The 12,614-nt window shown below is 47.9% G+C and overlaps 7 protein-coding genes across 7 annotated transcripts; 4 read left to right on the top strand and 3 right to left on the bottom strand.

Moving 5' to 3' along the window:
* Nucleotides 1-29: 29 nt before the first annotated feature.
* FSUBG_3492 (DUF895 domain protein) lies at nucleotides 30-1,519 on the bottom strand (the record flags this gene model as incomplete). The annotated part of the gene is made up of 3 exons (XM_036681378.1): nucleotides 30-210; nucleotides 259-1,006; nucleotides 1,060-1,519. 3 exons carry the CDS (start codon nucleotides 1,517-1,519, stop codon nucleotides 30-32), a joined length of 1,389 nt encoding a protein of 462 aa, XP_036541143.1.
* Nucleotides 1,520-2,609: 1,090 nt separating this feature from the next.
* On the top strand, nucleotides 2,610-3,759 carry FSUBG_3491 (uncharacterized protein; the record flags this gene model as incomplete). The annotated part of the gene is made up of 3 exons (XM_036681377.1): nucleotides 2,610-3,032; nucleotides 3,084-3,504; nucleotides 3,557-3,759. 3 exons carry the CDS (start codon nucleotides 2,610-2,612, stop codon nucleotides 3,757-3,759), a joined length of 1,047 nt encoding a protein of 348 aa, XP_036541142.1.
* Nucleotides 3,760-3,827: 68 nt separating this feature from the next.
* FSUBG_3490 (acid phosphatase) lies at nucleotides 3,828-5,228 on the bottom strand (the record flags this gene model as incomplete). Its single annotated transcript, XM_036681376.1, has 1 exon — nucleotides 3,828-5,228. The coding sequence occupies one exon, from the start codon at nucleotides 5,226-5,228 to the stop codon at nucleotides 3,828-3,830; it is 1,401 nt and encodes a 466-aa protein (XP_036541141.1).
* A 272-nt stretch (nucleotides 5,229-5,500) lies between these two features.
* On the bottom strand, nucleotides 5,501-6,865 carry FSUBG_3489 (apoptosis-inducing factor 2; the record flags this gene model as incomplete). The annotated part of the gene is made up of 3 exons (XM_036681374.1): nucleotides 5,501-5,637; nucleotides 5,685-6,120; nucleotides 6,170-6,865. 3 exons carry the CDS (start codon nucleotides 6,863-6,865, stop codon nucleotides 5,501-5,503), a joined length of 1,269 nt encoding a protein of 422 aa, XP_036541140.1.
* An 846-nt stretch (nucleotides 6,866-7,711) lies between these two features.
* On the top strand, nucleotides 7,712-8,548 carry FSUBG_3488 (tol; the record flags this gene model as incomplete). The annotated part of the gene is made up of 2 exons (XM_036681373.1): nucleotides 7,712-8,219; nucleotides 8,268-8,548. The coding sequence occupies 2 exons, from the start codon at nucleotides 7,712-7,714 to the stop codon at nucleotides 8,546-8,548; spliced, it is 789 nt and encodes a 262-aa protein (XP_036541139.1).
* A 201-nt stretch (nucleotides 8,549-8,749) lies between these two features.
* On the top strand, nucleotides 8,750-9,844 carry FSUBG_3487 (tol; the record flags this gene model as incomplete). Its single annotated transcript, XM_036681372.1, has 1 exon — nucleotides 8,750-9,844. The coding sequence occupies one exon, from the start codon at nucleotides 8,750-8,752 to the stop codon at nucleotides 9,842-9,844; it is 1,095 nt and encodes a 364-aa protein (XP_036541138.1).
* A 707-nt stretch (nucleotides 9,845-10,551) lies between these two features.
* Nucleotides 10,552-12,494, top strand: FSUBG_3486 (uncharacterized protein; the record flags this gene model as incomplete). Its single annotated transcript, XM_036681371.1, has 4 exons — nucleotides 10,552-10,643; nucleotides 10,692-10,873; nucleotides 10,924-11,520; nucleotides 11,605-12,494. The coding sequence occupies 4 exons, from the start codon at nucleotides 10,552-10,554 to the stop codon at nucleotides 12,492-12,494; spliced, it is 1,761 nt and encodes a 586-aa protein (XP_036541137.1).
* Between the last annotated feature and the right edge of the window lie 120 nt (nucleotides 12,495-12,614).

Raw genomic sequence — 12,614 nt, 5'->3', positions numbered from 1 at the left:
ATTATTATTATAGAATATCATGTTAAAACCTATGCTTTGGTATCAGGATCTTGATCTTTTGTTGAAGACACCTCATCAGCTGTGACTGTGATCTCGTGGCTGTGCTCCAGTCCAGATAACACGATCCATGTTGGCACGATACACAGAATAGTGATTCCAAAGTTGAGACCAATGCTGACAAAATGGTTGGCGTTGCCTTCAGATTGCATACTATTTTTTGTTAGTCTATTTCAATAAAGACAATAAGATGGTACTTACGCCCAGGCAACGGTTTGACCGAGAGCCTCAAATCCTCGGAGGATACCACAGTGATAAGACAAAGACGAAATGTCAGTGGTGTACTGTCCAACAAGCCAGTACAAGAACTGTTGGAACGCTTGGCCTCCGAATTGCCAGAAGAAGATGAGGGTATAAGCCTTGCCGAAACCGCCCTTAAACCAATCAAAGACAGGCGGCTCCTCAGCATCGTAGAATTGCTTCTGGAGAATGGAAGCCCAGATCCATGTACCAATCAGAATGAAGATAATGGAAGCAAACGCAATTCTAGCACGAGTTTTGATAAAGATGGACTGACGATCCAGTAAACCAGCGATCAGGAACGAACTGATAATACCGGAGAAGTTGGTGAAGAAGGACGAAAAAGCGCGAGCACGGACGGTGAAGTATGTCGTCAACCAAGTGCTCATGAAGCCATTGTAGAAGTAGCTGATGAAGAAAGCAGGGATCAACAAAAGCATGCGCTTGGTGACGAGAAGCGACAGAACAGCCTTGAACTCGGCGAACCAGGAGGGTTGCTTATGAACGACGACGAGCGTGCGGTCTTTTCGCTGAACCTTGTCCGCAGGGCTCAGAAGCAGGGCTATGGGCAGACCGAGACACATGATGACGATAAAGACGATGTATGTCGCTGAGCTTACGGATCCTTTCGATGAGGTTTGTGCGTTGAGACCAAGATTGATGGCGCCTCCGACAATTGGGCCTGCTGCCTTGGCAGTTTGCCAAGTAGCTATCCCTCATCAGTTCATGCTAAAGAATTCTATCCCAGAAATCAGAACTTACCAAGATAAAATGCACGATCCTTGGGACTAGGATATCCAATAATAATGGCTGCCTCGGCCGCCCAGAAGAAACCCGCCGAAATACCACAAAGTGCACTTCCAAACAGCAAAAACCACGTCTTGGGCGCAACATTATTCGTATAAAGACCCGCGCCATAAATCGGATATCCAATAGCTCCCAGCGCAAGGCCATATCGCAAACCGATTCTGTTGTTAATCGCACCAGCTGCTATACAAACAGCTGCGAATAACCCGTATACAAGCGCGTTGGCGGCTGATACGGCGTAGGGTTCAGCTGCACCTCCGGCGCCGAGACCACCGAGGGCGTCCCACATTCCGGGTGCTGTGAAAGATACACCGCATGCTATGGCGATCTGGAAGGGGATTGAGCGGAAGAAGGATGGTTTTGTGGGGGAGGCGGTTGGGAGGTTGATGACGGAGCCATCGTGCGAAGAGGCCATTTTGAGAAGTAGCCAGCAGGCAAGAAGTGAGAAAGGACTTGAAGATTAGAGAATAGGCGATTCATTTATTCTATTATATGTCTCTACGAATTGTATTGCGTGCGATTGCGTGCTCGATTAACTCGTCCTTTCCCTGGCTCGATCACCAGTGAAACCATACTAAAGGGGGCTATTGATGGGGATTATGAGAGCTAGTTTCCGTAAGGACCCATCGGCAATCTTGTACCTGCAGAAAGAGAGTTTTCCAGGTTTTGAGTGCAGGAAGATCAGCCCTATAGTGCTGCTGCTGTGCTGATGGTGGACCATGCAGCAGCGGCACTACCCCAGGTTTCATAGCATGAAGACCCTTTCTTTGAGAGAATCAATTGTGAGAGCTTTGCCCTTTGGTGATTCAGATCGAAATCTCTGTATGGCCGAGTACCGCCGAGCCGGGAGAGTTCTCATCGAGAATTACATAAAAATAATTAGATAATTGGGTCTCATCGCCGTCGAAGTGGATTTTGGAGGCAACGATCCAATTTTTGCGCTGAGTGGGACTTGATAGGCCAGTGATACAGTTTCAACGTTGAGTATCAACGAGGTAGATTTCATTAAAGGTTACGTACTGTTAGAAGCACAGTTGCATATGCACGTACGATATAGTTCATCTGATAATGAAGAATTATTTTGTATAGTTCGTTAGATGACGCCCTAGGCTTATTGTAGCGGGTCGCGGCGCCACTCCCGGCTGCGGGGCCGTTTCGTCATCGTCAAAACCAAAAACCACAAAACGCACCTCGCCTATCTTATCAGGAGCTTCACGTTTGGCACTATCCTGTATCTACCCTAAGCTGAATTAAAGATCGTAGAAACTTGGCATTTATATGCGCCTCGATCCTGCAACACTTCAAGACAGGTTTTCATCGGATACGCCGTGCCGATCACATTGGCATTGGCACATGAGCCTCGGCAACAGCTAGACCCCCTCTTTGGAGATGGAGATGCCAAGTTTACCATGAAGAGACACGTCAAGATAAAAGATCGCTACTGTCAGACGCTGTTATTCTTTATACTGGGAAACATTCTGTACAAACGATACTTTTCAGATATAATGACTGTCGACAATACTCAACCAGAAGGTGAGAACCCCATCGGCGACATTCAGGTGGAATTTCTCGGTACCCAAAAGTCTAGCAACACGGCGAGTCGTCGCGATCTTGGCTTTACAGGTCAACTCGGAGGGAAATGGTACGCTGTTTATGGTGATGTACTATGGTGTGATGCTGGTGTCACCGACCCCGAAGAAGATAATGAGGGATTTCACGGCATGGTCAGAAATGCTGTTTCTGCTCTGACGGATGATCCTCTTGTAGTTGAAGACCTGCATCTCAATGACGATGAGCCGGTTCCTCATCAGAAGCAGTTTATGCCATTCAATGAGGACTGGGGCGAGACGAATACTTTTGGCTTTGGAGGGACGGGAATCGTCGAGGTTGATCCTGATACTGCGACTGGTGCTCTTTATTATCTCGTTGTAAGTTGTACCAGTCCCTACACGAAAGTTTGTTGACCTAAAGCTCTCTAGAATGACGATGAGAATTATAAGGGCGCTGGAGTAGCCAAAGTTGAGCTCATCGACGACGTCCCACATATTACCGATCGCTACGGCGAGCATGGTATCTGGTGGAATGGTGACGAGGTACCCAAATACGGCGATGTCGCAACGTATCGAGACGTCAACAGCGAATATATTTACATCCTCGGAAACCCACCCAATACAATCACGGATTTTCCTGGTAAGCTGTACATCTATATGGCTCGCGTCCCCGCAAAAGATGCCTTCGACCTCGACAAGTATGAGTATTGGTGGGGTAGACAAGAAGGATGGAAGAGCGAAGTTCTCACAACGTTCAGTTGTGAGACAGCTGTTATGTGGGGTGTTGGACAAGGACAGATTGTGTACAACAACCACTTCCAGACGTACTTTTACGTTCACCTTGATCTTTGTAAGTGCACTCTCATATGGTGGTAAATGCCCCGCTGACGTGGTTGCGACAGCTGGTACTGTGTTTTTGAAGACGGCACCAAGTCCTGAAGGCTCCTGGACGGAAGGTAAAGAGATTTACAAGGATGAGCCTATCGATGGAGGTCTGGTGTATGCTGGAATAGCGTACCCGCATCTGGACGAATCTGGCGAGACGCTGACGATTGGTTTCACCAACAACAACTGGATCCGGGTTATCAAGGTTACATTCACATAGAAGGCACGCAGTTAACGGAAATCATTAGTATTGTACAATCTGTTCTATTTTACCGCAGTGTTATCGCATTACAGCTCGTCATCCTTCTCTTGTTTGTTCTCACAAACGCCATCAAAATCCCCATATTTCTCCATGCCTGCACTAACAATCTTCTTAAACTCCTCGAATGGACAACTTGCACCGGGTCCGTTCTGACACAAAGGCAAGGGTCGAGGCGCAGTGTTTGCAATAAATCTGATAAACTCCTCTTTCTCGGATGTGCCATCTTTAGCAACTGGCCTCTCACACGTCATCTTCTCCATACCAACATGGCCCAAGAACGGAATAAGATCGGACATTTTCCAAGCTCGAACGTGGTTGACGTGTGTAGTGGGGAATTCATCGTATCCTTCGCGGGAAGACGAGTTGAAAATTCCTAGAGCTGTAGCGACGAATGGAGGGACCTCGCGGTGGGTGAAGTAGAAGAATAGTCGTTGTTCTTTAGGCCATCCTGATGATTCATCACCAATCAATTCAGAATTTTCGTCGATTTTGCTGAAAAGCCTAGACTGTGAGTGCAACCATGGGAAACCCAAGTAATTCGACAGGGGATTGAAAGGCCCGACCATGTGAGCATATTTCATATCCCAGGCATATTCATACGAAAGCCACTCGGCGTCAGAAAATAATCCGCAAATTGGGGATTTCTTTCCTCGGATGGCAGATTCGTAGCCACAAATTGATTGAAGTGCAAAAACATCGTAGGGATCAAGTTCATAATCGTCGGGCGTATGTGGGCGTAAGCGTTTCGCGACGCCACTTGCGTAGTTCTTGACAAACTTCTGCTGCTGTTCCGTACCAGGCGATTTGGAGAATTTGAAGCAGGCCTTGTGGGGGAGAAGAGCGCGCGTGCCGTTGTTTAATTCCTTCTTGTCAAAGCGCGTAATCTCGATATTTCCATCTTCGGGGAACGCTTGGAGAAATGCCTTGGCTGTGTCGTAGGTTCTGGCTTTCGTATCGGCGATGACGCGCTTTACTGATGACGCTAGGTGTCGATAGCGCTTCACAAGGTGATGACCAACTTTTTTCGCGTCGACCTTGCCTGAGGGCGTGACGTCTTCGAGATGATTCTCTTCAATTGGTGAGTACCATTTGTTCAGAAATTCAAGCGGTCCTGAAAAGTCACCGCGATGCTTTTCGAGCTTGTACAGGAAAGGCTTGATGTAATCCTCATACTCAGCGTCGTTGGCGTAAATCGCAGCGTGTCGGATGAGATACGACGCAGCTGTAACCGTGCATCCTTCAGGTGCAGCGTGCGACAATCCAAAGCCTACGGCATCGAAATAAGGCGATATGCCCGGGAGGTGCAGAAGAGGATCGAATTGATAGCCCTGGGTATGATCAAAGCTATCAATTGGCTGCTGAATGACCGACGCGACAGCAATTGCAGGTAAAGCTGCAGCCACAATGGCATGCAGATTGTGATACATCGCGAAAATCAATAATGGAAGAATTATTAGGTAGGGAAAAGATGCACGAGGTTGCAGTCTTGGCCTATTTTATTCCTGGAACAAGCTTGGGACGATCGATGACGTACAGGGCCTAATTTGGTGGAACCTAAATGCTAAGCTTCGGAGCTAAGATAACAAATCAGGGCCATGACATTGCTGAGATTAGCCTGAGCTGACGCTAAACTCCAGCTCGCACGTCATTCCAAGACATCCAACCTCCAACGAAAAAGCAAATAAAGAAAAAAGGGGCCTCAATTGCCATTGTCAATCATCTTAGGCAATTGCTCGACAAACAACGTCTTTCGGATCGCATGGACCATAAAACCTGGGATGCGCCAATTTCCATAATGACCTACGCCCGATTTGCCGATCTGAATTCCTCCCATTGCTGTGAAAATTAGCATTGTTTGTCATTTTAGGTCAGGGACAACATACCAGTTGTCGAGGCTTTGTACGGAGTCATAGGCTTTCCAAGCATTATCTGCACCAAATTCTTGGCCATATGACCAGCCTGCGTATTCACGAACCAGAATTGCGGTGCTTCGACATTTGACACGTCTCCAATTGCGAAGACATCCTCTCGGCCCTCGATAGCGAGATATTGATCGACCTTAATATAGCCGTGCTCGTCAAGAAGATCAGGCGGGAGGAAAGATGAGTTGGGAACAACGCCAAATGTTTGAATGACGAGATCTTTCACAACCTTTTCGCCGCTTGAGAAGGTCACCTCTTGCTTGCCGTTGGGAAGAGTGATAGACTCGTTGACTTTGGTGTTGAGTCTGATCTTGATGCCGAGCTTCTCGAGCTGCCTATGTGCGGACTTGGAGACGCTGTCGGGGCGATTATCAAGGACACTTGGACCGGCATTGATCTATGCACTTTGTCAGCTTGATTTGGTCTTAAGTGAAGGGTTTTCTTACTAGGGTTATCTCCTTCTGGTTGCCATAGTGATCCGCCAACTCGCCTGCAACCTCTACACCAGTCGGCCCTGCACCAGCAACAATAATGTGCTGGGCTGCTCCAACACGTTTCTGATACGCATTAACATAGTCCCTCGTCGCATCAGTTGATCCTCTAGACTTGAAGGGTGATTCGGCTTTGGTCGAAGATCCAGTACCAATCAGCAGGTAATCATAGCTGATGAAAGTCTCCTGCCCTGCTTTATAAATCTTGACTTGCTTATTGTTGAAATCAATACCAGTAGCTGTACCAACGATCAACTCAAAATTGTCGCCGTATTTCGCAAATCCAGGTGCAATAGCTTGGAAGAGATTATCATCGGAGATGGTTCCTGGGATGATGGCGCGGGGCATGGCAAGATTCCAGAAGAAGTGAGAATCGCGAGAAATTATTGTCACCTTGTAAGGCCCTGCACTTTTGCTCTGAATTCCTTGGAGAAACTTATGAGCGGTTCTAACCGAAGCGAAAGAACCACCTATGGTGACGATGTGCTTTGGCTTTTGAGACATGGCCTTTGGGTCAAGTGACGGTTCAAGAAAGATTCCGCAGGTGATGGAATGAAAGGCAGTAGCCAAGAAACTTAGGAGGGCACTCAGAAACATGGTAGACAGTATTCGCGGATCTGCACTGAGTGCGAGGACTGGCTCCTCGCCCATATTTAATACTCATCAATGCACGCATCCTTCCATGATGTGCTGACAGTTGCAACCATGTCAGATGAATAAGCAATTACATATTAACAATCATTCATTTTTTGATGCATAGATTTATATCTTCCCGCGCGGGTATTAATCCAGATGACCTCAGATCTTAGTTGGATGCTACTGATGGGGCTGACATTGCACCATCGTGCCGCGCGGCAATCAGTCAGCAACATTCCGCGGAACTCGAGTCTTTTCTGGTCCCGTCACTATGCCTACCCTCTCAAGAAGCTTGTTGACCGACACCTGAAGTCTTTCTGTTTTATATAGTTGCTGACTAGCTGGTATATTGACCACCCAATCGGAAAGCCGATGTTACTCGACGCTGATTGATTTGTAACTTTACATTCGATGGTGAGATGGTTTTTCATGACGGGCTACAACAATGTAACGCCCCTTCAGCCAATACAAGCAGGTACAAACAGAATAGCCTATGCACCATGCTGATTTGTGTGCCCTATCTTCCAACCCGCGATGTTGGAAAGGAGAGACCGCACGTTCTCATGGGTTACGAGTTTGGGATTAAGGTATAGGGTAGTGCTCCCACTAAACTCGATTCATCTTTCTCTACCACACCCTTTGCACAGCCTATTTATTCAACTTGACCAAAGTCCTACCGCTTGTTTGGAATTGCCAAGCCGTTTATCCAGCCTATTCCAGGCAGCATCAAGTTATAATCCACAATTAGGACGATTTGTCTGGGGTTGTGCTTACGTCACGTGACTCCACCAGCCGCTCTATCTTCTCGTTGGACGACATGAAACTATCGTCAGTTTCGCTTCCACTTCCAAATTTCCTACCATGGCTTCAGAAGAACCGGCACCACCAAAGACAATGCTGTTGTTCAGCAAAAAGTCACCAGAGGAGGCCGCTATCTTCGGCCTCCGAGGGAGTGACATTCAGGATCTCAGAGCTGAACCAGTCTCTGGCCCCCCTGCTACGCCCGATGAGTGGGGGTTTACGAGCCCAACGGCAGATGGAATCTGCAAATACTGTCAACTCATGCTTCATCCAGATCCACCACAACTTATAGAGCATCAGCCCAATGTCATGCACCTGATTAACTCAGGCGATACGTGCTCGACTTGCAAATGGCTGGAAATTAGCATACAGCGGGGTGCCACCTCAGTGCTAGCTGAATTTCAGCGAGGCAACCCGGAGTTATGTGACGAGAACAACTTCTCAAGGCCTGTTACTGTCGAGTTGACCAAACATGAGAAATATATCATGGCAGTCGGCTGGGTTGGAAACAGGCAACTTTACACGAATGGTGGAATACCTCTGACAATATCTTCGCCATCCCGTCTAGGTATGCTCTCACCACTACTAAAGAACCAGTGTCTAACGTGTTCCATAGGAAGCCTTGCTACCCGGAGATTCTGGATTCCTCACGACGAACTGGACGAATCAGAACCTTTCAAGCGGCAAGATACGCTAAAAACCTGGCTGAAGGAATGCGAATCCCACGAACAGTGCATCGAATCTCTTCCTGATACCAAGGCAGCAAAGCTTCCGAGGCGCGTGTTGGACCTGAGTGGAAGTGTGGACATTCCATCGGATCCTAATGATATCAAGATCAAACTACGAGAGACAGAGGAGGGGGAAACGGGAACTTACACCGCTCCAAGCTACTGTTAGGGTGCTAATCCGGATCTTCATTTCAAAACGACAAATGAGAATCTCGAGAAGCATAAAGAAGGAATTAACTTCTTCGACTTGCCTTTGACGCAAAGGGAGACTATCCTCGCGACGCTCTATCTTGGAATCCGATATCTTTGGATCGATGGCCTGTGCATTATACAGGACTCTCGCCAAGACTGGGAAGCAGAGTCAGTCAAAATGGGGTCTATTTATACGAATGCACATCTTACGCTCGCAGCTACGTCATCTGATACCCCAAAGATGGGTCTTCTTCTTCCTTTCCAAGGCGCCGAATGCGTCAGGATCCACGGAGAGACTGTGAGTGTTCGAATGGAGACGCATAGGGAGCTTGATAGGATGTCTGAGCCTTTGAACACCAGAGGCTGGACACTTCAAGAGGGCGTGCTGGCCTCGAGAATTGTCTGCTTTGGCAAGGAGCAGTGGCTCTGGAAATGTCCTAGTCGCTACGCTACGGAAGACGGATTGATCGATGGACCGCGAGACTTTGACGGTGGTCTGATTCAGTGGGCTGATATAGTGCAGCAAGGTCCTGGAGAAGATGGAGAGAACTATTTGCGACACTGGTATCGGATGGTGACAAATTACTCGAGTCGTGACCTGACTTACCAAAGCGACAAATGGAATGCCATCGCTGGACTGACAGACATGTTCATAAAGTTGACTGGCTATACCTACCTGGTAGGTCTTTGGGAAGAAGATCTTGCAAACGGACTTGTGTGGGAAGCAAAAATGCGTGGGGTGATCCGTGAGCCGGGAAGCATCCCATCATGGTCCTGGCTGTCTGTGAAAGGCGGGATCAAGGGATACGTACACACGACCCCGACGGCCTCCATGATTGAGCTTTTACAGAGTAATTTGCAATGGAAAGGAACTCCGCTGGCATCACCTCTCAAAGTCGCCCGGTTGACAGTCAAAGGAAAGATTCTCCAGGCAACATTGGGAGCGCGCTCTGTCACACAAGACTCTCGGCATCACGTTCTTGCAGCTCCGGGCAGTGACGAAATCTTTGGCGAGGCGCTTTTAGATAGCAAACTTCCTGATGGGGCTGAAATGCCGACAGTCTCGTGCCTTTTTGTCATAGGAGTGCCTCAGAAGGAATATTTTACATTGCTTCTCACACCAGCACCAGACGGTGAAGGAGACGGCCAAGACAAAGGTATGACAAGACTTGGTATTGGCGTTTTCTGGACTAGGTCTAGATTTTACAGTACCAGGACTGAAGGAGAATTGATCTTGGAGAAGGCTTCAGAGGCTACAGTAGTGCTGGTATAGAAGGGTGAGATTCCATAGCGGTGTTGCTTTGTTTCCGAATAGAGAGTACGTACCGAATCAGGCTCCGAGTTTGGGCCACAATCAATTGTTGTTATCGCTGCCTGAAATGTGCGAATGCACCGTCATCATGCATTTTCCGGCTGGGCCAGTCCACTCGCAACCCTGCCTGGCTGAAAGTTTGGGACGGCTGAGCCTGCTCCGCCGAAGATCCTGGTACAACGTGCATAAGCTGAAGGATTTGATGTCGTAGCATGACCCTAATAGTGCTCAGAGATCAGACTTGTTAACAACCTTGGTATTTGCCTATTTAGGAGAAATTTGCTAAACTAACAGTTCAGAACACTAGGCATGGACATCCACCTTGTAGGCTAACTTTAAATGAGACTCGGGTTGCGACTCGCATGGTACAAGTAGGCTGCGATCAGCGGGTCGGTTACACAACATATGTGATGTTCGGAAAAAGTGAGACATATCGTATTTGTGCGCAGTGAAGCTGGCACTTGCTCATTAACCTCCCCAATCACAATAGTCAATTGCCCGCACCCGTTGCTTTGTTTTCGCGTTGCCATTATGCGGTGACAAGAGCCTTGTTTCGTGAATTACAAATACCCCATGGGCAATACCAAATAGAAAAGGGCAAAGTCAGGTCAGAATACTGACCTAAGACACCAAAACTTGAGCACCTCATCTCCAGCTCATTGCCGAAAATGCGGTTGCACGACTCACAGCTTGGAGACGCATACCAGGACAACAAGAAAGATGACGTTAGAACTCGTCTCGGGGATGAAAACTGGGAGGCGTTGGTACCGCTTCATATCAGAGCCCAAACAGCACTGACATATTACAGGCCTACGAAGCGAAGACCTTACTTGAAGTATGTCGAGAGTCTATCAAAGAGATGGCCGCAGCTCGAGCTTCTACATGACTTCATGGAAGTTGGGACTGTACCCACGCGCTGGTGCATCTTCCCCGGAGAGGAAAAGGAGAAGAACGAGCAACGACGCTATACATATCATGATGATATAAAAGGTGAGCAGCAAAATGTCTCAGATAATTCGACACTGACCTTGTAATCAAAGAAAGAAGAAAGCAACAAGAAGAAAGGGCAACGAAGATGAATGTCGCATCACTGACATTCAAAGATGGACAGGCAGAACAGTACCCAGCCAATCACCTATGTAGGCCTGAGGATCTTAGAAGGGCTATTTCAATGGCGAGAACTCCTGAAATAGGAGTAAAGTTCACCTTATTCGTCGTCGAGGATCTTTCACAGGATGTGATCGAAACCCTTGGATCAGAGCTAGCTATCGATCCACGATTCTTCCGCGCTCATATCACCGACTATGTCTGGAACAATATCCGCGATAGATGGCGTGAGCCGTCAATACTTCAGGTTGATGCAAAAAGACAGACGTGGTTCCAGCTTCGCTTGATCCGTTCTCGATACTTTGAGAATCAAAGCCAGCTGACAGAAGCCAAAGCGCAAGTCAACGAGTTCAATGTTATGCGACGCCTTGATGCGGATAAGAACCAAATTTTCTGGGATAAGGATCCAGATCCCACCATTTGGGAAAGGCTTGCAGGTGAACCTTCCCAAGATAAAAGTCGAGTTGATGCAAAGGTTGGTCATATGCGCAGTCGTGCTACGTTCTGGCAGAACCTGGAATCAACGATCGGTAAGCATACTGATTCGAGCTAGGGACCCCAGGCTGACTATTCTCCAAAATAAGGTGTCCTATTACTTGAACCAACTCCGAAAGCCGGGTATCCTCTTTGGCGCGGATATCCCAACTGGGACGAACTTCCTGCATTCGATACCAACTATGCCCCTCCAGACGGAGTGCGCGACCTTCAGATCCCGCCATCTTTGAGAACCAAGGATGCTGAAAACCCAATGAGCTGGTTCGAAGACTACATTTTCTGGGCCCAAAAGACCGCCAACGTCGCAAAGCCCACAGATGGTGCGAATCAACAACTTTCCATTCCGATCCAGTGCTTGTTGCATTTGGTAAGTGGCGAGTGGCTTACATTCGCCGACTATCTCAACGCCCGGCTCAACCAAATCGACTGGGGAATCGTGAACCCATCATTCTTCCCCGAGTCTGGAGGTACAGACCATCAGAAGCAGAGTCTTAGGAAGCTCCATTTCTGGCGACGATGGGTACCCCAAGCACGGGATATGCTTCAAGCAACCATGGGCCAAATCATGGATGACAAAGAAGATGAAGTTGCCAAGTCTTTCAAGCTTTATCAAGACGATCTGGAGATTATCAAGAAACGTTTGGAGGACTACGAAACACGGATCGACCGTCTCAGCACGGTAGTCAACTCGACTATCAGCCTGACTGATGCCAGCAACACATCCAAACTCACCACACTCGCTTCGCTTTTCATTCCACCAAGCTTAGCGGCTGCACTGTTATCAATGAACATGGATCCACTAATTGGGCTTGGGAACTCCCTCAAATGGTGGGCAGTGGCGTCTGTCGTGGCTGTGACAATTCTTTTCGCCATAGGTTATCTGTTGAAGACCAAGAAGGCAGAAAGCTTGAAAAAGAACTTGTCGATTACGAAGCTGGTTTCGAAGTTGGAAGGACGATGGAGGAGCAAGGAGAAGCCGAATCTGAGTACGAATGGTGCAGTCTGTTAAGAGACAGGATATGTGGTGATGTATCTAGAAGCCTGACCCTTACTTGAGTCATAGCGAGGGAAGCAAATTGAGTGACGTGAGACGGAATACGGCTGTCTCGTCGGTGTCAAATTGTATCTT

This window comes from Fusarium subglutinans, assembly GCF_013396075.1.
Source record: "Fusarium subglutinans strain NRRL 66333 chromosome Unknown NRRL66333_c0000029, whole genome shotgun sequence".
NCBI classification, from domain to species: domain Eukaryota; kingdom Fungi; phylum Ascomycota; class Sordariomycetes; order Hypocreales; family Nectriaceae; genus Fusarium; species Fusarium subglutinans.
This window is presented reverse-complemented; position numbering and strand designations above follow the sequence as displayed.